General features: G+C 40.4%; 2 protein-coding genes across 5 annotated transcripts in view; one reads left to right on the top strand and one right to left on the bottom strand.

Annotated features, from left to right (window-relative positions):
- Positions 1-3,482: 3,482 nt before the first annotated feature.
- On the top strand, positions 3,483-5,748 carry LOC147459130 (uncharacterized). Its single transcript, XM_086510461.1, has one exon. The coding sequence runs from the start codon at positions 3,778-3,780 to the stop codon at positions 5,113-5,115; it is 1,338 nt and encodes a 445-aa protein (XP_086366587.1). The 5' UTR covers positions 3,483-3,777; the 3' UTR covers positions 5,116-5,748.
- Positions 5,749-19,688: 13,940 nt separating this feature from the next.
- Positions 19,689-24,525, bottom strand: part of LOC147459129 (DEAD-box ATP-dependent RNA helicase 26-like) — a 48,814-nt gene continuing 43,977 nt past the window's right edge. For 2 of the 4 annotated variants that reach the window (XM_086510457.1, XM_086510460.1), the window contains exons 9-13: positions 21,298-21,480; positions 20,899-21,187; positions 20,762-20,806; positions 20,415-20,617; positions 19,689-20,333 (exon numbers count right to left, since the gene is read on the bottom strand). In XM_086510457.1, the coding sequence (XP_086366583.1) occupies positions 20,787-20,806; positions 20,899-21,187; positions 21,298-21,480 (492 nt within the window). In that variant the 3' untranslated portion in view covers positions 19,689-20,333; positions 20,415-20,617; positions 20,762-20,786. Of the gene's footprint in view, positions 20,334-20,414; positions 20,618-20,761; positions 20,807-20,874; positions 21,188-21,297; positions 21,481-24,525 lie in introns of all 4 variants that reach the window. The other 2 variants (XM_086510458.1, XM_086510459.1) reach the window with 2 other exon arrangements.

Genomic DNA, 24,525 nt, shown 5'->3' with positions numbered 1-24,525 from the left:
CCATTAAATAAAAGACCCTTTTTAGGGGTTTTTGGGCCTTTTCTCCCTCTCTAGGTGTTAGATTGAGGCAAGTAAACATCCATTTTTTAGCTTTTTGGTCATTTCAAATGCATTGGTAGTGTCAAAAGCTTCAAATTCTACCACTAATTGAAAGTTTTGTGTTTTTTCATTTCATACGCAAATTGCAATCCATTAAAGACTCCAAGTCTTGAATAGTATCCACAAATGAATACTCATCAAACACTCCTATAATGCATTCATCATTTTCTAGAAAACCATTCATCAAACCTCTTTGTACACTATTTACATGTTGTCATTCACCCCGCTTTAAGTCCTCACACTTTGTAAAAGCAATAGATCCATAGTCTATTAATCCTACAAAACCTGTAGAAAATGTTTCCTTTGCATATACATCATGCGAGAACTTTTCTCTTCTTGTACCATTGCAATCCCGATCTCCAATGGTACATGGCCAAAACCCCTCGTATCTCTGTAGTCTTTGAATTCTTTGTTTGTCTTTGGCAAGGGTTGCTCTCTAAGGCTTTCACGGTTCCTTTCATGGTCCACACAAACAGTAAGAAATTGTATTGCATGCTTCCCATCCCTGCTCCTTATCCTAGCATAAGCTGGCCCATTGTCCATTACCTTGGTTTCCATGCGAGTAGCAGTGATGTATGGCTGCCCAAGGATAAGAGGGAATGTAGACATCTCCTGTACAAAGAAATTTTGGTAATCTTTCACATCCCCTATAGTCACCTTTACATTTGGACAAGCTCCGTACAACTCTTCTGATTAGTTGTTTGCTGCACTGATCATCCATCCATGATTTATATCAATTGGCCATTTTCCCTTTTGATATAAACTCTTTGACATAAGATTAATTTCTGACCCATGATCTATCAGTGCTATGTATGGCTCTTCTAAGTCTCCCACTTTCACTAGGGTCTGAGTAGTTGCTCTTGTCCAGACTCTTCAAGTAGTAACTCTTGTGAGTGGTCTCGACTTCATCTTCATCATCAAAGAAGAGAACCTGTTTTACTCCTTCCCTAGACTTGTAGCATCCAACAATAGTTTGATCACCTTGCTCACCCTAGACATGTACTCCTTGTGTATTTAAAGTCTCTTCTTCACCTTGTACATGGATAGATTCAGTAAGAGACTGTCGCTTCCTCTTGATTATATCAATTATCTCTTCATGGAACTTCCTCTTTGTTATTCCAAGGACCTCACCCAATGTAAATTCCAACTTACTGTTCAAAATCCTCTCTTCCAAAATCTTTTTGAGGTCTGTTGCCGCCTCTATGTCAGATTGGAGCTTGTAGGCCGAATCCTTTGCTTTAGCTTTTGTTGCAACCTTCTTCTTTTCTTTAGAGGCTTCTTGCATAGGATCTCCTCTCTTCTTCTCTCTTCTCCATTGTTGCACACACACACACACACACACACACACGCACACACACGCTCTCGCACGAGCACTTCAGGTCCCACATAGCAAAAGCATTGAGAGTGAGGTAGATAATTTAGTTTCACATTATGCACGTGCCAGGGCACGACAACGGAGGGTGTGGCTTGAGTCTACATGTCTTATTTAGTCTGTATTTAAGTTTTTCCTTTAGTTTATGTTTTAGTCTAGAATCTTTTTCTTTAAGTTTCTTCATTGTGTGCCAAACCTACTCCCTACTAGCTCGCATTTATTTCGATTGGCGAAATCTTTGCAGATGCTCCATTCCTCAACCAGCCCTTTTATGGGTGCTAGCCAAACACTCCCCAAAAGGGTTCAAACTTGTGCAGGAGAGCTTTCTGTACTAGCAACGCTGCACTAACCGCCTCATCCAATGCACTTAAATGACCTCACCTCGTCCTCGTCCACATCAATATAGAAAAAGTAATACCATGCATCTCTCCAACACGCTCACTGCTCTCCGCCTACTCAACACCTTCTTTATCCGCTCTCGGCCTACCCGCCGCCTTCTACACATGTGCAACTAGACACTCGAAGGATGTAAATGGGCCCCCATCAGCTGCATTCGCCTTCAATTTCTCGTGTGACACCTCTGCCTATGCTCTCATCGACTGAGATTCTCAGGTTTTTTCAAATTGTTTCCCAGCTAGTATCCTCTACTCGCCCCATGAGATCCATTATGTGAGAGTTTGGTCTACATGAAAATAAGACTATCAACATTTCTACTCTCCATGCTTCTCCAAGAGGCGGATATAATTGACTATGTTAGAGGGCTCCCCGAGAGAACCCTTTAGCAGGTGGAGGTTCCTTTGATTGGAAGAGGATGTCCATGCTCCACAAGGTGCAACAGTTTTGACCTGCAGCGAGCTGTTATTAACAGTCACCCTTTAAATAAAAACGAAGGGCGTTGCAAATTCAAAAGTTGCTACAATCGGTCAAAAGCGAATTGCTTGATCTAGTGGGTGCCCCCATTGAAAATGAAGGAAAGCCTCGCAAAAATTTTGTAGCTATGATCCCAGAGTGCAAATGGGCACATGGGGCTACGATTACATAATATGAGGGCCCTCCACAAGCGTTGTTAATGGGCCTATGGGGGAGCCGTCTTAGGCTTATGTGCAACTTTGCTTCACTTTTCCTTGTTAAGCAGTTGGGGGCCTCGGCAATAAAAGACACGGGCCTTTAATGTAGCCCAGGTGATGGAATCGACAGCACAGAAACAAGGCACTTTTCCCAAAACATTTATAGCCGTCTGATGGGTCCGAGTTTACTTTTGCTTGTATCGGTTTACTTTATACATTTTCAAAATGGCTATGGGGATCAATGAAACCCACATGCAAGTGTGATTTGGACATTGGACTCTCAAAGTGGAGGTCGAGGATTCAAAACTCAGGCGCGAGGGAAGAGGTCCACGTTGTTGACCTTTTGTGCACCTTCCAATCGCCTAGAGATTCGAGCAAAACTATGTCCGCCGTTGATCCCTTCGCCCGAATTCGTTAAAGACCTGTGTGATTTAGTGTTGTGGACTTGGCCCCTTGATTCTCTTCTCTAGAACAAACTTCAAAGACCCTCTTTCTCTTGCACCCATATGTTCTAGAAGAATTGAAAACATCTCTGTGAATAAATTGAGGAATTGAGAAGCACTTTTCTTGGTGGAAGAGTAAAAATTTTGGGATGTGAAACGTGGCCGCACTGATAAAGAGAGAAAAAGGTTTAATGGTTCATGATCTTCCTGAGGCTGCTGCTCAGTCAACTCGCAGCGTTTGCACCATCGAGCTGTAAAAATAACGGCCCTACATGATTGTGCACGCTTCCTCTCTCTCTCTCTCTCTCTCTCTCTCTCTCTCGTCTCTCTCTCTCTCTCTCTCTCACACACACACACACACGCACACGTGACATACATTTCTTCTGTCAACATTTCAAGCCGCGTAGTAGCGTACCTCCCCCTCTCTCTCTACCCCACCTTCTGATCTCATTTCCCCAATTGTCCAATTCAATCCTTCATATCATATATTATATAGGCCGCCTTACCCAACTCTTCAACTCATTTCAATTTTGCCGCACTCCCTAATTTCTCTCACTCTCCATGCACCACAATATTAGACTCCTAATCCATAAATATTTCCATTCCCTAATCCACGTTAATCAAAGTTTAGCCATCTAATTAATCTTGGATAGCCTTATAGTTTTCTTCATTTCAAGATTAATCCTGCTATCTCTTAATTAAAGCCTAATCCTGTCTGTTGCAGTACTTTGCCTGCCTTTGAAAGCTTCTAAGGTTAAGATCTGACCTTAATTGGGGACTGATTCCTTTGCTAATTATGAAAAGCTCAGGGGAAATTGAAGCCAATATTGGCACCCACTTTACGCTTTCAGATTGGGAGCAGGAGGACCCTTGTTCCCTATGGAGATCTCCAAGCTCACCTCCATACAGTGAACCCATCTCAATAAATCAGAGATCTAGTGCTGATCAATCGTCGTCGCCGAGCACACCTTCCGAATTCGAGTTTGATTCTCTTGCGACGCCCGATCAGATCAGGGACGAGCTTCCGGTTTCTCCTAAATTCCTATCCTCCTTTGCTTGGGCTGCCATGGCATCAGCTTCCCAGGAGGACTGTAGTGCTAGCACGTCGATCTCTCCATTGCGCCGCGATATGGTTGTTGCACCTTCTAGCATGACAGATACCCCTCTCTCCCTTTCAAAAAAGCAACCCTACACCCCTCCCTCACCCTCTGTTCGGCAGCTCATCACCGAGGAAATGCATGGATCAGGCGAGCACGATGAGTCAGATCTCGATTTTTATTCTGCACCGCAGACGCCGGCTCCGTGCAGCAGGCCTCTAAGTCCCAACCACAGACCCTTCAGCCTAGACTATCAGCCCTTGGCTAATCTTGACAAGCAGCTGGGCAGTCATGATGTGCTTCCTATGATGGAACAAAGGAAGAGTAGGAGCGCCGGCGTGTTGGACAGGCGCAATGTTGCGCTATATCCTGGGCTCACAACAACGGCAATGAAGGGCCTCACACCCAGCAAATCCCAGCCTCATGCAAACTTCATTGAAGCAACATCATCTTCTGCACTGCATACTTGGGACAAGAGTGAAGAGGACAAGAATTATACTGGAGCAAAGAAGGCAGGCAGCTCCAAGAGCTTTAAGTGGGCATTCAAGGATTTCTTGAGAAGGACTGTGCCAAGCTCAAAGGTAGATGCCCATTACACAACCAAAACACTTGAAGCTACAAGCTCTTCTAGAAGCTTCTTTTCCCATTCTAGGAGCACCCCTATCAGCCCTCAATCCTCCCCTTTAAGATCCTACATAGATTCAACCTCTCGCCCGCCCACATTACAAGCCGGCCGCCCATCATCACATACCCCCCGATCTCCACCACATCGCCCACCATTCACACAGGCCGGACGGTCCCACTCGACCTTAGACACCCAGTCAGATGCAAACAAGTCACAATATGCATCGACACCTAGTCGGACACCCGTGCCGTCACCTCCACGGTCACCCTTGTCTCCCCATGTGGCGCACTACAAGCTTCAAAAGGCCCAATCGCAAGAGCTCGGGAGAAAAACCTTCTTGCCATATCGCCAAAGCCTACTTGGTTGCTTAGGTGGGTATGGTGCCTTCTCCTCTGATCAACTAGTTTGGTGACAATATAGATCATGATGTTACTTTTTCCATGAACATGTATGGAAAAGCTTTAGCTAACATAAGTACTCATGTGAATGCATGCCTTTATGGGGTACACGACCATGCTATACATCAATCTCTTATACATACCAACTAGTTCATGCATGTGATTGCATGCCTTAATAGGGTACATGACCATGCTATACATCAATCTCTTATACATGCCAACTAGTTCAGAGGCATGGAGACTTCTATGAGCTTAGTTTGTCTAGGATTGAACACTAAAGACTCACTAATCACTCTTGTAGCTTATCTCATTTATGCTTGTCTCAAGAGTCTTTTTATATTGCCATTCAAGTCAATTATTAATCCAACAAAGCATAGAGACATACTTCAACACCCTACTATTTGATTACAAGGATATGATCTATCCTCACTTTTACAGCGATGCTATGTTCATTTTAGCTAGCTATTCATAAGTTTCTCTTTGGAGCTAGCTTGGTTGGTTAAGCATTCATCCTTCGTGACCTTGGTAACGGGTTTGAATGCGATCAAGCGACCTTGTTAGCGCTCATGGATGCCCATTGTATCACCATGCAGAGAAAAGTGCATTCTTCTACCCTCAAAAATTAAAAAAGTTTCTCTTTGAAAAGATGGTGTCCTCTTAAGTGTTTTATCATATTGTATCAAAATTCTTATTTTAATCGGTTAAATATGTTTGTTATCACGAAAACACAATTTTGTTCACACACACAAGCTTTTGATTTGGTAGAAAGCAAGTTTGATGCGTAACACATTATTATGTCTCTGTAAGCATTATATATTTAATTTTTTTATTTATTTATTTCATAGAGAGAGAGAAAAGGGGGGCTCAAGATTAAAAGCAAGGGGGTATTTAATGAAGTCCTAGCCTTGGGATCTACAACATGCACCCATGTTTGTTTATCACGAGTGTTCACACATACAATCTTTTGAGCTGGTAGAATGCAAGTTTGATGCGTAACACATTACTATCTCTCTCTGAGCGTTATATATTTAAATTTTTTATTTATTTATCTTATAGAGAGAGAGAGAGAGAGAGAGAGAGAGAGAGAGAGAAGGGGGGCTCAAGATTAGATGCCAGGGGGGCTTTAATGAAGTCCTAGCCTTGGGATCTACAACATGGATACGCTCATTTGGAAGGAAGAGACTAGGTACTAGAAGGGTAAGGCTAGACACTGGTCTCCTTAGGGTCCTATGTTGGAAGACTTGGGTCTTAATAACCTTTGGATTGAAATAGCCAGAGTCTTAATAATAAGGGATTTGTCACTTTGGATCCTTTTTGGGACTATATGGGGGTCACTATATGTAAAGCGCTCTATTTATCATGTGCGTTCAAGGACTATTTATAGAACCTCTTATCTGTGAATTTTTCACCAATTAAAAAGATCCTAATTTTATTCAATCTGTAAATTTGTTTTCAAGGCCATTTTTTCAGCACCCTTATGTATGTGAAAATGTGAGAAAATATATAATAAAAAATTTCCTATTATTGAATTCACGTGATAAATATTTTTTTATTGGAGATACCCCTCGAGATGTGTGTGTGTGTGTGTGTGTGTGTGTTGTGGGGGGGTTGTTTAGAAATGCTATAAAGAAAGCTATGAAGCTCGGAAATGTTCTAGGAGGCTCAAAGAGCATTTCCAAAGATAGTTTTCAAGGATTTCCATCTGAGTTCTTTTTTCTCAAAACTTCAAAACTATCAATGGACACTCTATATGTATCTAATATAGATCCACTGGCTTCCAATTTTTGATTGGTTTTACACTTAGTCGATGGTCTCCTTATAGGGGGTCACTACTTACTTTTAATTTTTATTGGCACCCCTTTCGTTTTTTCTACTCTGGGTTGCGAGGTTGCCTTTAATGCGTGTCATAGTCTTTTGGGGCCTTTGGTGTTGAAGGGAAACTACTAAGATGTGTTTTGCACCAGATAGGAGTTAACACTAGTTATGTAATTGGACACTTAAGTATTCTGAGACACTAAGTGTCCCGTTTTTCTACCAAGTTTTGGCAATTTATTTGTCAAGCTAGAAAGATGTTTTCTACTCCTTGCTTCTACCATAGATTGGTTATGAGGGAAAGAAAACATTGGATTTTTTTGCATATCAAAATACTATTTATATGGAGAGAATTTTGGTAAATTCTAAGACATAAATTTTAGTAAAATTTCAATCTGTTTTGCCAAAAAAATCATAAAAACATTATATCTTTTTGTAGAGATGGCCTTTTTTATGTTTATAAAGGCCAAGTGTCAACACTTAGTGTTGCAAAATAATGGAATGCACTTCAAAGATAAGTTTTCAAGTCACATGTAAGCTATAAACATAATTTCATACTTGAGCACGTGCTCAATAAGAGCATAACTTTGGTCTTCCAAAGGTCCCCTCATGAAATTGGTACTATTCTAGTGCAATTTGACAACTAAAAATGACTTTATATGTTTAAACCAAGAAATTACGTATTTTTTGGGCTCTCTAACTCAATTAAATCTCGTTGCTTGAATTGTATCTTGAATTTTTTTATCGTGCAAAAACTCTTGAAAATCTTGAGTTCTCCATAATAACATTGAAACCAAGGTTTTAGACACCCCAATTGTGTATGTATCACGTACTTTGATACATTTAGTTGATCTACATGGAAAGTTTGATATTATTTGAAGTTTTGAAGGTTTATTTCTCAAGAATGAAAATATGAAAGTTTTCTCTTATGCAGTTTTGAATATTTAAAATGATCCAATAATTTCTACATACCAAAGTCCTTCTACTTGCCACCTTGAGTGCTCAATGGAAAGGGCAAGCAATGTATCACTTTCTAAAACTCACAAATACATCAAAAACGTATTTTTCTTTGTACAACGATGTGCTTGAAATTACTTTATCAAACACATGGAACTTTCCATTATTTTATATACTCCAAAGTCATTTTTTTGCACATGAAACTTTCAATTATCTATAGCAAAATTGTGGAAGAGTCACCTAAAATTTTCTACAATGTCGCTTCATTTTTTATTGAGCTTATAAAGACGATTTCTTCAAATCGTCAATCGCAATCTTACGAGGGTCAACTTGATGAGTATAGTTCTTGATCATGATACATTCTAAAATGCAAGGTTATATTTTTTTAAAACCCTCTAGCTAACATATTTAAGCATATCAAGAGGGTTTTCTTAAATAAACCGTCTAATGCAAGTAGCATTTAATTTAAATTTGTTAAAAAAGGACACTTAAAGTGTCCTGTTTTGGTACCAAACTAGTGTTAACCCACATGTATCACTGCAAAATTAGTATAGATTGCTCTGCCCTCACCCTCTCACTTTAAGTCTTCCAAATGAGGTGGAGTTACACAAACCCCCACCAATTGATTCTGTCTCTGCATCAAAAATAGAACACTAATGGCATCAGTCTCAACCCCATCCCATTATGTGCGAAATAACTCTAAGTTACTGATGATGCTTATCATCCTCAAAGGGAAACTATGACCTATGGATCCAAAAGAAATATATCCTATCATGCTCTATGTTGACCAAATTAGATGCTCTCGATGATTTTGGACCGAATAGATAAGGGTGGCAATTGAGAGTCGAGAATGTGGCTAGGCAATAGGAGAGAAACGTACCTAGGGAATGGTCATACCTAAAAATATGAGGAAAAAGAGTTTTGATACCATCAAACTTGTTGAGCATTCAAGTAGGGTGTGATGCTCAAACTCTTTTAAATGCAAAAGACATAGTATTCACAAACAAGCAGACTCTTATATGGTGCCCAAACGCCACCATTACAAGAACTAAGTCCACAATTAGTGAGCATAACTACAGAATAACAAATGAATATGGAGAGAAAAAGTATTGACAGAGCATGTAGTTGTGCAGCTATAAGTGCAAGCCTACATTGCAGATACCCCTCACTCCTATTCAAAAAAGAAATCCCCCACCCCTCCCGCACACGGAGGAACTACATAGATGCAAGCACGATGAGTCAAATTTTGATTTTTATTCAATATTACATTATGCGACTCTGTGCAATAGGCCTCTCACTCCCAAGCATAGGCCCCTCATTCTAGACTATGAGCCCTTAGTTGATCTTGAAATGCACTTAGGCAACCATGATTTTCCCATGATGGCACAAACAAAGAGAAGGAGTGGCATGTTGGACACCCCTCAACCTACACAATGAGCCCTTAATTGATCTTGACATGCAGTTAGGCAGTCATGATTGTGGCTCCCATGATGGCACAAAGAAAGAGTAGGATCAGCATGTTGGAAATGCACAATGTCGCTCTATATCCTAAGCTCGTAACCATAGCAATGAAGGCCTAACACCCAATATGTAAAAATTGCATATAGCATGTGCAAACAAGAGGTATTTAATTCCTTATCTATGTATTTTCAAGTGATATATGTACCCCTTACGTATGCATTTTTGTAAAAACACTAGCCCTTTTGTATGAAAATTTTCACTTTCTCAATTGAAATCCTTTATGTAAGTACATTTTTCTGTGAATGTACATAATTGTAAATCCCTTATTTTGTTTGCACGTGTTATCTTACATATTTCCTAGTGGACACCCAAGGCTTAGGACAATGTGAAAAGAAGAAGTATAATAACTGAGAATTTGTTGGGAAAAAGGGCCATGCGCATGTCCGTACCCTTACCGGGCGGATGTATATTTGCACCCTTATCAAGTGGTTGTAGATACAACTCTTTTGTACCCACAAACACTGTGTCAAAGCTATCCTCTCCATCTCTAGCTTCTATTCATCTTTTGTGCGTGCATCTCTATCACTTTACTGTCGCATTTGATTTTGCAATACAGTCAGATTTCTGTGTCTAAATTCTATAGGCTATTGAGTCTGAATCTGCAGATTAAACAGACTGCTCAGTCTGAATCTGTAGATTAAATAGACTGTTGAGTTTGAATCTGCACTTTGAGCTTGACGCGATCCTTACAAACTAGTATCAGAGCTGTGGTTTCACGACCTGGTGCATTGAGCATGGATCACCATCAGAGTTGTGTTTCGATAGTAGAGTTCTGGTTCAACATTGGCACTGTGGTTGAGCATTGGAGTGTGCTGACAATCGTTGTCACTACATTTGTGTGTGACATTCAGGTGGAGGAGCAGACATGCGGAGAGTATACACAAGCCTGAGATGCTTATGAGCTTTGAGCTCTCAAATTTGTAATCTTGGTAACTTAAATTCAAGGTAGGCAAGCAGTAAGGGTTTCCAGCAAGGGTTTCCCAGAGTGTGCTAGAAGTCCAGAAGATATGAATCTGAATTGCTAAAGCTGAATCCAAATTGTTGAAGTTGAATTGGATTGATGCAGCTAAATCAGATTGCTGGTTAATCTGAATTCTACATTTTTTAAGGCTGGCTCAGAATAGTCTATGCAGCTAATCTTGTGCTTCTTTGTCAGTGGCTATTGTGTTGCATACCAAATTTGAGATTCCAATCATCAGAGGCTTTAGTTTCCTTCTTTGGGCTGAAGTCATGGCAAGAAACAGTGACAGCAGTAATCTTTTGCACATCAAGAAGCTTGAGGGTGCACACAACTTTGCTGTATGGCAGAAATAGTGCTATAATGTCTTGGTGCAGAACAAACAAGTGAAGCTACTAGTAAGGTTTACTGGTTGGTGTATGCTCAGAAGATTACTACTAGTAAGATTTACTGGTTGAAGAGTTTGATGGACCTTCAAATGAAGGAAGGTACAACCATGATTGGACATCTTAATGAGTTCAACACAGTTTTCAGCCAGCTAATTGCTCTAAAATTCAACATTGATGATGAATTCAAAGCTACTTTCCTACTATGCACTTTACCTGAAAGTTGGGATACATTCAGGACAGTCATGAGCAACTTCGATGCTATGCTAATGTATTCTGATGTGGAGAGATCTTTCAGGTCAACAGTAAGGTAAAGTGTCTACGCTTTGACAATGGGTGTGAGTATGTGTCAAAGTCTTTCCCGGATTTTTGTGACAATAAAGGGATAAAGAGGTAACTAACTGCACCTTATAATCCACCCCAGAATGGTGTTGCAAAGCGGGTGAATCGGAATATTCAAGAAAAAGTTTGATGTATGTTGTTTCATGATGCGTTACCCCATGGTTTTTGGATAGATTCTATTATAACAACCATACATTTTATTAATCAGTCACCAGACGGATCTTTGGGTGGGGGAGGTCCCCAGGAAGCGTGGTCAGGTAATCCACCTTCATATGCTCATTTGAGAGTGTTTGGTTGTGAAGATTTTGTGCACATCCGTAAGGAAGACCGCAACAAGTTGGAGCCAAAGTCTTGTAATTGTGTACTCCTAGGATATGGTGACGATGGTGAAATGCGGTATAGATTATGGGATCCCAAAAAGAGGAAAATTGTTCGCAACCATGATGTAATTTTCCAAGAGGATCGCATACACAAACAACCTCAAAGGAATAAAAAAGTAAGGAGAGTTGTTTTCCAAGAAAATGTACCTTTTGGATAGTAGTGTATGCCCAATGGTCATCAGCAAATTGTTGATGATGTTTCCAAAAGTGCAGGGAATGCTGCTAAAAATGCTCATCCAAAAATTTCCCATCATAGTCCACAGTCAGAGCAACACAAATCAAGACAATCATAATTGGCAGACCCGCATGCAGGATAGCATGTAGGACAGTCAAACATTGGATAGTTTGCATCAGCTGGTCAGTCTGAATTTGGTAAGTTTGAATTGTCAAGACAACAAGCTACAGATTTGCAGGTTGGACAACAAGCTAAAAATACGAAGCCTTTGGTTCCGAGGTTAACCCTACCATCAAGGCAGTCGGATAGATTTGTTCCTAGTGTTGACTATGTCATGTTGACAGATTGTGGTGAACCATGTAAAAACCGCATTTTTACATGGTGATTTGCATGAGAAATTTTATATGCAACAGTCTAATGCTTTTGTCACGAAAGGGAAGGAAAAGATGGTATGTAAACTCAAAAAGAGTTTGTATGGGCTGAAACAAGCACCTCCGGAATGGTATCGAGATTTGATACATTCATGAAATCTCAAGTGTTCAATCGAAGTCAGATTGATCATTGCTTGTACACCAAGAGGGCAATAAACAGCAGTTTGCTTATCTTGGTTTTGTATGTGGATGATATGTTGATCGCAGGGCCAAAATGTTCATGCATTGGACAGATTGAGTCAAAGCCTACACAACAGCTTTGATATGAAGGATCTTGGTGAGGCCAATCATATTCTTGGAATGCGTATATTTAGGGACAGGTCAAAAAGTCTCCTTCATTTTTCACAGTTGGAATATGTATCCAAGATTTTGCAGTGTTTCCATATGGAGGGGGGAAAGCAATTGGTGTATCATTACCTCCATATGTGAAACTTAGTGAAGCGGGGACAGCCCTACATCTGATGATGAAAAGGTTGAAATGTCCAAGATTCCATATGCTTCATGCGTTGGTAGTTTGATGTATGCTTGTTGGCTACACGTCTCGATATTGCATTTGCAGTGGGAGTGGTTAGCAGGTACATGGAAAATCCTAGCAAAAAGTATTGGGAAGCAATGAAGGGTATTATGAGGTACCTCAAGGGCACAAAGGATTTGTGCATCTTCTTTGGTAACACAGAAGGAATCTATGGCGAGCTTTATGGATGCAGACTATGCTAGTCATGCGTACTGCAAGAAGTCTACTTCAAGGTATGTTTCACAACGGGGCAGTCTCTTGGATATCCATGCTAAAAAAGTGTGTTGCATTGTCTACAACAGAGGTAGAGTATGTTGCTACTACAAAGGCATACAAGGAGGCTTTATGGCTTTCACGCTTGGTGGGAGAGCTTGGAATTTCAAAGATTTTGATTCTCCATTGTGACAGTCGGAGTGCTATCATGCTAGCTCAAATCCTGTCTTTCATGCAAAGACAAAGCACATACAAGTGAAGTATCACTTTATCTGGGAATTATTTGACAACAAGAGCATTGATCTCGTCAAGGTACATACAGATGATAATCTTGTAGTCCTTCTCACAAAGGGTCTTCCAGCTGAGAAGTTTTCTCATTGCCGCGACAGATAATGGGGCTTAGATAGATATAAGTGTTTACAGTTTTGTACATAACTGATTCTTTTATCCACTTCAGGCACGTTGCCTTTAGGTGGGAGGTTGTTGGGATAAAGGGACACATGCCCGTCTTGCACCCTTATCGGGTGGTTGTATAATCCTACACTATATCTATTAGAAAAAACCTAAAGAGGTACAACTCTTTTGTACCCACAAACATTGTGTGGAAGCTATCCTCTCCATCTCTAACTTCTACTCATCTTCTGTGCGTTATCTCCATCACTTTATTGCTAAGTCTGATTTTGTAGTACAGTCAGATTGTTGTGTCTAAATTCTGGAAACTACTGAGTCTGAATCTACGGATTGAACAAACTGCTAATTCTATGCAGTTTGAGCTTCACTCGATCCTTATAGAAGCAAAATAGAAAAACATCTCCAAGAGTTTTAAAAAGGGGTCATTTCGGGATTTGTTGAGAAAGGCAGTGCCAAGCTCAAATGCAAATGCCCATTACATAACCAAAACACTAGAAGCGACAAGACCTTACAAAAGATTGTTTTCCCCTTGAGGTGTTTATTAAGGGGTTACTATACGGTGTCAGATGAGTGTACAACAGGGAGGGGTTTAAAGGCAAAAAGGTAGTTACAAAGGGAAATTCCCTATCTAGGGGTAAAAATGGAAGCTTTGGTGCATGCAAGAGATGTCTCCCTAGTACTACTAGTAAATCCCCTAGGGTTTTTCCATGCTAGGAGCACCCGCATCAGCCCTCAAGCCTGCCCTTGAATGTCCTACAACCTCTCGCCCATCCACATTCCAAGTCAGCTACCCTTGTCACACATACTCTTGATATCCACCACATCGTCTACCATTAATACATGCCCGATCACCTGTCCACTTGAATGCAAGCAAGACACGATATTCATCGACATCTAGTAAGGAATCCATGTTGTAGGCTCCACAATTGCTCTTGTCTACCCATGTGACCCACTACTAGCTTCAAAAGCCCCAATAGCAAGAGCTTGGAAGAAAAACCTTCTTGTCCTACCATCAAAGCCTTACTGTAGAGATCCCCTCCTCAAGGGTCTATGTAAGAAAATACAATTTACCAATCTTTTATTGGTTCACAATATATATTCCATCAGAGTGTAAAAGTAGAAGATAGGGAAGGAGTTTGCATGCCTGACATGCCATGGAGTTTATGCCACAAGCCAGACTACAACCAATGGTACCTAGCATCTTGTGCTACCCCTAAATGTGTATGAATGAAAGTAAACTCATAAATCACCAAGTGAATGGTGAATATATATGCTTCATGCTTCAAGAAGAAAGAGAAGAGAGAGAGAATAGTAGAAAATGAATTTAAGTGCACAGATGGACACAAAAGAACATGACTTTCAATATTTCAACTAAACAGAAACACATAGGAATAATGAATTATTACTATCAAAATGAGTACATCATAACCTCCCTCCATGAGCTTGAGCTCTGAAAGGATCCCAAATACTTGTCAATGGTAGGATATCAATACCAACCAAACAAGTTTAGATGCCATAGTTGTTTGGTGACCACATCACGTGCCAGATCAAACCCCTCACATATGAATTGAGTCGTGCCTAACACAAATCTTTCTAACTCATCAAAAAATCCTACCTTAGCCAATCCCTCCTACATGAACAGACCCAAAAATCAAGATTTTACATCTTGATTTTGAATGTGGGTTTGGTGTCCTCCTGTGATCAAGTAGTTTAGTGACATGGATCATGTTGTTACTCTTTTCATGGACATGTATGATGATTCTTTAGCTAACATTATTATTTATCTAGCAAGATTTGAAAATGCTCGGCCTTGAGAATGCTCAGAAAGCTTGAAGGAGCATTTCCAAGGATAGTTTCTAAGGATTTACTTATGCATTTTCCAATCAAAATGATCTTGAACTTATTTAAAACTATCAATGGACACATAAATGAGTCCATTGGCTGTTGATTTTGGGTTGGTCACAGACTAGGTTTGCATCCTCCCTATAGGGGTTGACTATTTGCTTGTAAATTTATATTTGCACCCCCTTCATTTTTGAACTACATAAGGACTCCTTAGTAAAGCGTTGAATTTTTGGTGCAATTGTGGGCCATTGAATAAAACATGCGGATCAGTGCCACATTGTAAAAATATTTCTTTTTTAATATGTTTTCTAGGTCTTTGTGAGAGGTGTTGACATTTGTGTACCTCTCTCTTTAAAGAGGGCTATTGAATATTGGGTCACATGTAATCTTTCTCATCCTCTTCCACATTTATTTTTCTCAATTTGCTACAATGCTTCTAGATGGTTTTTCAAACATTACTTTTTATGTTTTTGGAATATATTGTAGTCTAAATAGTTTATTGTTATATTTTTTTTCAAGAAACGTAATATTTTATTGTTATGACAAATGTTTTAAAAAATTAGTGTCACTTGCTTGTTTTCTCTCACAAAGAAACCTTTTATTATTAAATTCTTTTCATAGCCTTATGTAGGCCATAGTGAACTTTCACCTTGTTTAGGTTGTGGGTTGCTAGGTTCGTTTTTTAATGTATGTCATGGTTTTTTAGGGCGTTTTATGTTGAAGGGAAATTAAGACACTTATGAAGCCTAACCCCCTTCCCCCCTTTCTGTCAAAATCATCATTGAAGGTCAACTAAGCTCATAGAAAGGGACACGTTGAAGTTGTGGATGACTTCAACCTCTGAGCCAAGGAGGTGTTGAAGTTGATGACTTCAACATGTGAGCCAAAGAAACACCATGTTGGTACTAAGGAGGATAGAAAAGAAGTCCCAAGTTTAAGCGGGTGTTGTTGGGGTAAGCCGAACTTGTGAACTATCAGTGGGCCTAGCTCTAAAGTTTGCACAATTTGGCTAGATCAAAGGTCCACAACACCATGAGGTTTTCAGGTTTGGATGGATATCCTAATTTATCGGATGTCGCAGTTAAGCATGTATGTGCAAGAACAAAACAGGGATGAATGCCATGTTCTCGCCATATACTTTCAAATTTGATCTATGGGGCCAAATAAAATATATTTGTCATGCTCCATGTTGAAAAAATCAAGTACTCTCGATGCTCTTGGATTGTGCAATTGAGAGTGGCAATTGAGAGTCAACAATCTAGCTAGGTAATAATAGAAAGAGATATGTAGGAAGTGGTTTGGGCTAAAAATTTGAGGAAAACAAGTTCACTTAACATCACCAATGTTTAGAATTCAAGTAGGGTGTGATGCTCAAAATCTCAAACATGCAAGCAACGTAGTGTGCATAGCAGATACACTCTTCCCTAGTGCCCTAACGCCCTACCAAACTCAAGGGAGTAGGTTCTAAGTTGGTCACACTAAAGGGAGTGGGACCTAAGCTAGATTACAGCTCGTACAAATTACACATAGATGATAGGCTCAAGCATCTAAAATAGAATTTTGTCTTTTCTCTTAACAAAGAAAATATTTTTTTACTTGGGGAAATCTGGATGGTACAAGGTATAAAGCGTGAATTTCAAGACTTTTTCCATGCTCTAAGACATTCAGTTAGTGATACATCTTGAACCAATTGTATTAATACCATCTTCTAAACCAGTTCTCGATATTTTGCACCCATCTTGAGCTCAATGTTTTAAACCTTTCCTTGCAATTCTAGGAAGCCAACGTGTAGGGTTTTGGTGCACCTTTATCATGTACTCCACAAATCTCATTGTGCCTCTGAGAAAGTATCCTTAAGTAGGCCTTATATGCAAGCACTATATTGACTTTATATATATATTGAATAAGAAAAGGTGATTTTTTATTCATGAGATATTATAAATAAGAAGAAGTCATTTAAATAGGTCTAAAATGCAAGCAATATATTGTTATAGTGAACTCCCTGAGCTTCAACAAATTTATGTGATGGCACATATTTTCACATGCATAGTAGGTTCTTGTTTGAGCTTCAAGCTTCCATATAGAACATTTACACCATTTCTTATTTGCCAAAACCTCAAGGTTGACATAAGTGAACCTTTCTAGAACGTTATGTGGTTATCTATTACACACAATCCATGATTATTCCTTGTTCATAATCTTCAAAATCATAATCTTCTTTTTAAAAGTATTTCCCCTCATATCAACTAAAAGTTGTCAATAACAATAATGGACTTTTGTGCACCTTCAAGGAATGAGCCAAAACGACTACCAATAAAAGCATGATCGCAAGAGTAGCAACAGGAAATTTTTTAATTCCTTCTTGGTGTATACACTTGAGAATGATGTGCTTCAATACACCACTGCATAGCATTTTTTGTTCAGATTGTCCCTTTGGACGTGTTATGGCCAATGTTTGGGCCTTCGATTTCTCGGACTTCAGAGTTAGAAGAGAGTTGGTGAAAGTGGGTATCTTTTCTAAACACCAATATTTCTTGAGAGATTTTCTAAAATTTCCTCCTCCAAACATACTTGATACATCATTTTCTCATATATGTGTGTGAAATTGCAAATTTGCATATGAATCAACACTTGGTACGTGGTGTTCTTCTATGTGTCTTCAAAGAATTCCTCACAGTATCAAATTAAAAGCCTTCTTGAAGTCCACAAATAAACAAAGCATGCCTTTGTTTTTCAACGTAGTGTTCTCTATGAGAACTCAAAGGTTAACTAGATTATGAATGGCCTTATGATGGAAGCTCACCTCCCCATGAGAATAAGTGCCATTTTCTTCAGCACCCGCACTTAATTTTTTGAGTTACTTACATTCTGAATGGTAAATGGAGGTGTGCATGAAAGAGAATCAGACAATTTTCTCAAGCTCAACATGAAGTGCATGCATGTGTAAATTGTAAAGAAACTCAAAAAGAAAGCATGTAGAGAGTTCTGGCAGCTTGAATCTGATAGACATATATATATATTGTACATTCTCTGCTTTTGATATGCCTCTTTATTATTGTTTGGATTCAAACTCATTCAGAACTCTCAAGCATCTTGGAATTCTTTATCAAACCAAATTTCCCTTAGATAATGTTTAAGGACACCTTTTTAAGTACTTTACGAAAAAGCATTCTTGTGTACACCACAAAACAACATTCTTAAATTTCTTGAAACACCATTTCGTGAAGAGCATATGAAGGCTTGTATTTTTTACATTTTTGTGTGTGCAAGTGAATGCTTAGGATGAGTGCTCAATGTGTACTCAAGGTTCCTTTTACTGAGTGAGTTCCTTTCACTTCATGAGAGATGTGCAACGACTAGAGAGAGAGAGGAGAGAATGATGATGTGAGCAATAGAGAGACAAAGAGGACTAACATTGGATGGGTTCCCAAATCCCCTTAAAGCTCCCCCCCCCCCCCCCCCCCCCCCGCCCCCGCCCCCGCCCCACCCTCCTCTTCTATTGCTAGAGAGGTATTTGCGTTAGATTGCACAAATGCAAAAAGATGAATTTTCTACATTAGGGTTGCAATCCCCATGTTTAGTACTTTTGTACTTTTTGTTGCTTACATTTTTTAAAATATTGTGTTCACAAGCTTCTAACAAGTATAATGTTATGCCGTCTATTAGTTCACATTTCTCATATTTCCAAAAATGTACTGCATAGTTCGTGCATAGAGAGATTGAGATTGTTATAATACATTTACTCATCCTTTCAAACATTGCATGCGCGCGCGCACACCACATCATGGTGGAACTACAGCAATGGTGCTCTATAGCTAACTAGAGGATGCACAAGTTATTGCTAGCTACACATGCATGCTTATGTTGGAAGAATCAAGGTCATTCAACAAGAAAGGCAAGGAAGACTGTCCAAAATGAACAACAAAGACCTTATTGAAAGCCCATCAATCAAAGGAGCATCATTCAAAATGTGTCTCTAATTTTGGCTTGCAAAGTAAAGGCCAATGAAATATCACCTTCAATGCACTAAGATGAGGACACTTAATTGTCTCTTGCAATCTCTAGTTAGGGAAGTTGGGGTTGTTTTACTTAAACAACCCCTTTTTCTTAAGATTTTTTTCCCAAAATGCAATAAAACCCTTTTCCATAAATGTATTTCTGTTCATATTTTAAAAAATTTGCCAAATAAAAACCCCCTAATTTTGAACTCACATGCTCAGCTTAATTTTTGGGATAATAGATGCAATTGATCCATCACTACATCGCTCCGTACTAGTTAGTACTTGTGTGATCTCATTAACAGTCGACTGACCTGACCGATGACACAAACTTCACCAACTGTACATCCAAAAAGTAGGCATTGCAAGCACATCACAATACCTGCACCTACCAGTCATCACCTGCATACTTTCAAGTAAAATAATTGCACCACAAAAATCAAACTGCCTAATTTCTCCACCAGAATCATCAACTGAAGCCAAAGAGCATAAGATTCCAAAAAGATATTTTGTTGTTCCATCAGAAAAGATGTTTCCATGAGCTCTCTCAACCCAAGAGGCATCTTACCGTAGATGGAACAGCGCGTCTTCAATCTAATATTATTAACAAGAATGCTGAATTTTCAGATGACGAAGACTTCAGAAGCCTCTGAAATCCCAACTTGCTTAGAATGCTTGGAAACATACTTCTTGCATCTTCTTCAGAAAGCCTTTTCATAAACAGCCCTCTGACAATCATTGATACTCACAATGCTTCTAAGGTCCTTACACATAGGGCCTTTACAGCAGGCTCATAACTTACCAGCTACCATTTTTAGAGTATGTTCCGGCAGTAAGCTGTCAGAATCACAAGACACGCCTAAAGATGTGTGGAGCTTTGGTCATAGCAACTTCCTCAAGCTTAAGTGTCCTTGTCATGAATCATACTAATCCTGCTTCACAACCTTCTTTTATGTGGAGTACCATCACATTGAAGATTGGGTGGCATGCCATACCAGACAGCGTGTGCGCTAGGGTCACATTACTTCGAGATTCACGCTTGATGTCTACAATGTACATGCGATCCCTCGTCCAGTGGATGATCTTGAAGGCCTGGTGCTGAAACTTCCACTTAATCCTTTTCCTTCTTCGCATTGATGCCAAGCTACTGGAAGTGCACGAACTTGAAATCCCATCTGTAATCTGCAATGAAGAGCTTGAATGCAAAGCTTTCAAAGACTATGCCTTGCAGAAGCTTACTGTGGAGACTTGGGCTGTAACATCCAGCTAGCTCTACGGCTGAGCTCAACCTGAGAAAATGTAAAACAAGACAAAATTTAGCATGCCATGGAGAGAGGATCCTGCCGATGCACATCAGGCCAAATGCAGACCTCTTGCAGACCGGTAATGGCATGGAGTCTCCCACTGGTGCTAACCCTAACTGCAGAAGGTAGCATGAGCCTAGCTGCCTCCGTTAGTGACAGTTGATGCTGCAAAACCTCTTGCCAAAGCTGCAATAAGTCACAAGCAGGCACAGGCGAATTTTTGGGTCCAAGTAAATGCTGTAGAGGTGAGCCCTTTCATTACCGACATCCTGTGCAATAGAGTGAGACACATGTCAAAAGCTAGGAGATGAGCATCCAACACACTTCTCCACTAAGGTCTCTTTTAAGCAGGCCAATAATCACACAGAGTTGCATGCGAGATGAGCCCAACCAAGTACAAACATCTCACAGACCTTGGTAGACAACTTCAAACCTTTCTTAGCAAGTAACAGTCTCACCTGGAGGCATAGTCAATCATAATAACAAAATTTAGCAAGATGTCTTTGTTGTTACCTAATAGTAATACCTGATAATTAGATCCAGAAATTACCTCGATCCAGCTTACTTTCACTGACACCATTTGTTTTGCGCACATATTCGGGTCTATTTCTCCTTGTCTTTTTTAGACCACGAACCCCGTAAAGACCCATTTTACGAATGAGATTCCTTGACATACGTGGGGTTTCATCGAATCCAATAGCCAAACTGAACTCATTGGCATGACTCACGATTGTTTCTTTACTTAATGGTAGATTTGTCAGAGAGGCATAATAGCCCAGCCATGTGCGGTATGCATGCCACCTGATCATAGAGTCCATATTTGACAATGTTTGTAAAATCTGCCATGAGTTTCGAGCTCAGTTCAGTCCTGAATTGATCATGCTTGGTGTAGCTCAAAAATTCACAAATTCTTGCTTGTTTATCGCTGCTTTTAAAGACAGATACTCACCTTGGCTTCTGTCAAAGAGTCAATCTCAGGAGCAGAAGATAGCTCGATAGATTGATTTTGAACCTTTTCAAGAAAAAACTCCTCCCAAGCTGTTATTAGGAGTAGTGACTCTCCATCCTTTCCAGATCGACCTGTTCTTCCTATTCTGTTGATATACGTTCCACCACGCTCTGGCAACCCAACCTACACAAAAGGAAAGGCAAAAGAGCATATGGATGATCTAGCAAAAACAGAGGTATTAAAACTCTGTTGATCATTTTTCAACCAGTTGAGTGCATTTGTATGCTCCTTCAAGTTGACATCAGTAATACATTCAGCTTGACAAAAATAGCAAAGAATGTCTCCACAAGAAATAAAAGTTTGGCCTTAAACAACCATGTAGGAGAGCCTGACACACTTACGCACGCCCCCACACACAACAAAGAAGATCAAGTTTTCAAGTTTCAAGCCATCATTCCTCTGGCTGCTGGCACATAATACACAGAATCCATCGTGTTACTTTGTAATGTTGTGCCCAAAAACATCCCTTCTTGCTTGGTTGTTCTGCTACTAAGTTCTTTGCTTCTATACTTGGTGGATATTCCTTGATCTTGAGAGAGAGAGAGAGAGAGAGGTGTGAAGGCTATCTTAGGGGGAAGGAGATCACACTAACTTAGGGTCCCAACCAGCCCTCTTAAGGGGCCCCCATCCCATTACCAGAGTGGTATTTGCTTCTAAATTGCGCAAGAACCATACCTTGATGCTCATGAAACGATGATACGAAAGAGATGTGCACAACGACCGTACCTTGTTGCTCATGAAACGATGATGATGCCTTCCATATAGATCCATCGAATGACAACTTGGCATTCACTAAACGCACTCCTAAGCCTCTTCCTGATGCTGTAGGCAAGGTCTATTGCAACCAGAAAGGGCACCACTTGCCAACAGAAAATGACAACTGGAAACAACTTTAGAGACTTGAGATGAGACACAGAGTTCCACTCCCAAATGCACTAGCCCCTCAACTAGGCGCCCCTTGGGGTATTTCTTTATTATTGATCTTCACAGATATAATTGCCAATGCAAGCTCCAACTGGATGCCTAGAACTTGCACAAGGCCTCTTTTATAGGCACTTGGCCTCTTGCTTTTACATGGCTAAAAAGCCCTGGAAACAACTGTTAATAAAAAACTAGCACTCCAAAAGCTAGAAAGTTCACCTCCAGTATAACTGTAGCCCAAAAAGCGTCAAGCATCCAGTCTGAACCGCCGCTCCCGCGATTTGCGGCACAAAACCCACCGCAAATCACCTGACTACCGATGTCAGAGAAGGGTCCTCTGCTACGGTGCATTGCGGGCCTGGCTATTCCTCAGTCCTCCTGATTCAATGCTAGCATGCCAAATCACCAAGTTGTGATATACCCCCCAAATAACCCATGCAAAAGAAATCCAATTCTAGAACAGACACCGACTTCATGCATACGTGCCAATGGCCATTCCTGCTAAAGAGTACATTCTGCAGCATGCATCCACACAACATCCAGTTCCACAATTATAATTTTCCGGTCATCTCATCCTTTTCAAAATTCTATAATAGCGATCTTCCTAGTCACCTCATTCTTTCTAGAACTCTTGATATTCAAAGTAATGATTTATCTAGTCATCTCATCCTTGCAGGAACTCTTGATGCACTAGTTTTACCATCCATCACCTTTATCTCATCCAAGCCAAAACTCTTGATGCACTAAGACCAACTCTCTAGTTTATCTCATCCAAGCGAGAACTCTTGATGATTACAATCAAATTTCTAGAAACTTATGCTTCACACTTGCAACACAATGCCAATGCCAATGCCATATAATGCACAACTTACAAATGCATTCACGAAAACATTAAGACATAAAGTCCATCCCTCAAAGCGGGTATACCACCGAGTCTAGCTGCTCAAGCATGTGCTTAAAGCAGGAATTTCCTCAGCGTAAGGCAGGTATACCACCATGTTCATCCACTTAAGACAAGTCTACCACCAAGTTCATCCGCTCAAGGTGTGTGTACCGCCAAGTCCAAACAAGTTTAAAAAGATACCAACCACATCCAAACACATCACGTGCGCACTACATTTGCCCCACATAGACAAGCTACTGCTACAGTCTAGCTTCACCCTTAGCTAGCTTAGGATCTAGCCTCGCATTATGAGCCTCTAGAAGGACGTGCATGATCAGGCAAGTCATAGTTGCATCCCCTCACTTGCATAGTTAAGTCACTTAAGCATATATGCATATGAACAATCACTTTAAGTCATTTATTAATAAGTGACTTTGACATGACATTCATTAAAAGTAGGTAGGGCAAATGGCTAAAAGACCTATGAAAGAAGCCCTTTGGGCGCTAGAGAAGGCAGAAGAGGCAGAAGACGAAGTAGTATCGACAGCACCCTCTTCTCAGCATTACCCAGCACCCATCAACGTTTTCTGCCATCATTGACGTTTCCCCTCGGCCTAGCCCTAAGCACCCTGAATTCAGCGATCATCCCTTGCGGATCAGCAACATTTTCAGATCAGCCAGCAGGACTAGCGTTTTTAATTTTTCAACCATCGCCGTCCCCAACGATAGCACATCAGCCCGCAGCCTCCTCCTCCTCCTCGTCACAGTACCAAGTATCTCCAGCAATACCCATTAGCACCTCAGCAACATCGCAACACAAGTACCCCTCATTGTCATCGTCGTCGTCGACGCAGTACCCCAGCATCTAGCACCCCTTGTGTTTTGGCTTAGTTCCTACCTAGCTCAGCGTAGGGATCAACAAGACCTTCGGGTCCTTAGCACCCAAGTACCTTCAGTACCAATAGTACCCGCAGTACCGAGTACCAAAGTACCTGTAGTATCGAATACCAAGTACCCGTAGTATCCAGACCTTAGCCTCAACACTATCCCACACCTCCAGCAAGTACCCATCAGCACCTTACCAGTACCAGTATCATTAGCATCAAGTACCCATTAGCATCTCAGCATCTCGCCATTTAGCATCATTGTATCAGCATTTGTGCAAGTAATAAAGAAAGTGCTTGCTCTGGCAATAGAGCAAGGGGGTCCTTGAGTGTGGTTGGGACCCGACATGCCGAATCGTCTCTTTCTCTCCCTCTACGTCTCTCTCTTTCATTCAGTTCAATTCAGTTCTTTTGCAAGTGAAGTAAAGTAGCCTTGTGTCTGTGCGGAGTCCTAGATCCGAGCTAAACCCTTTACACACT

The sequence above is a fragment of the Adiantum capillus-veneris genome, chromosome 4 (genome assembly GCF_014529385.1).
Source record: "Adiantum capillus-veneris isolate H3 chromosome 4, ASM1452938v2, whole genome shotgun sequence".
NCBI lineage: Eukaryota > Viridiplantae > Streptophyta > Polypodiopsida > Polypodiales > Pteridaceae > Adiantum > Adiantum capillus-veneris.
Note: the sequence above shows the minus strand (reverse complement) of the source record. Positions and strands in the feature narration are given on the sequence as shown.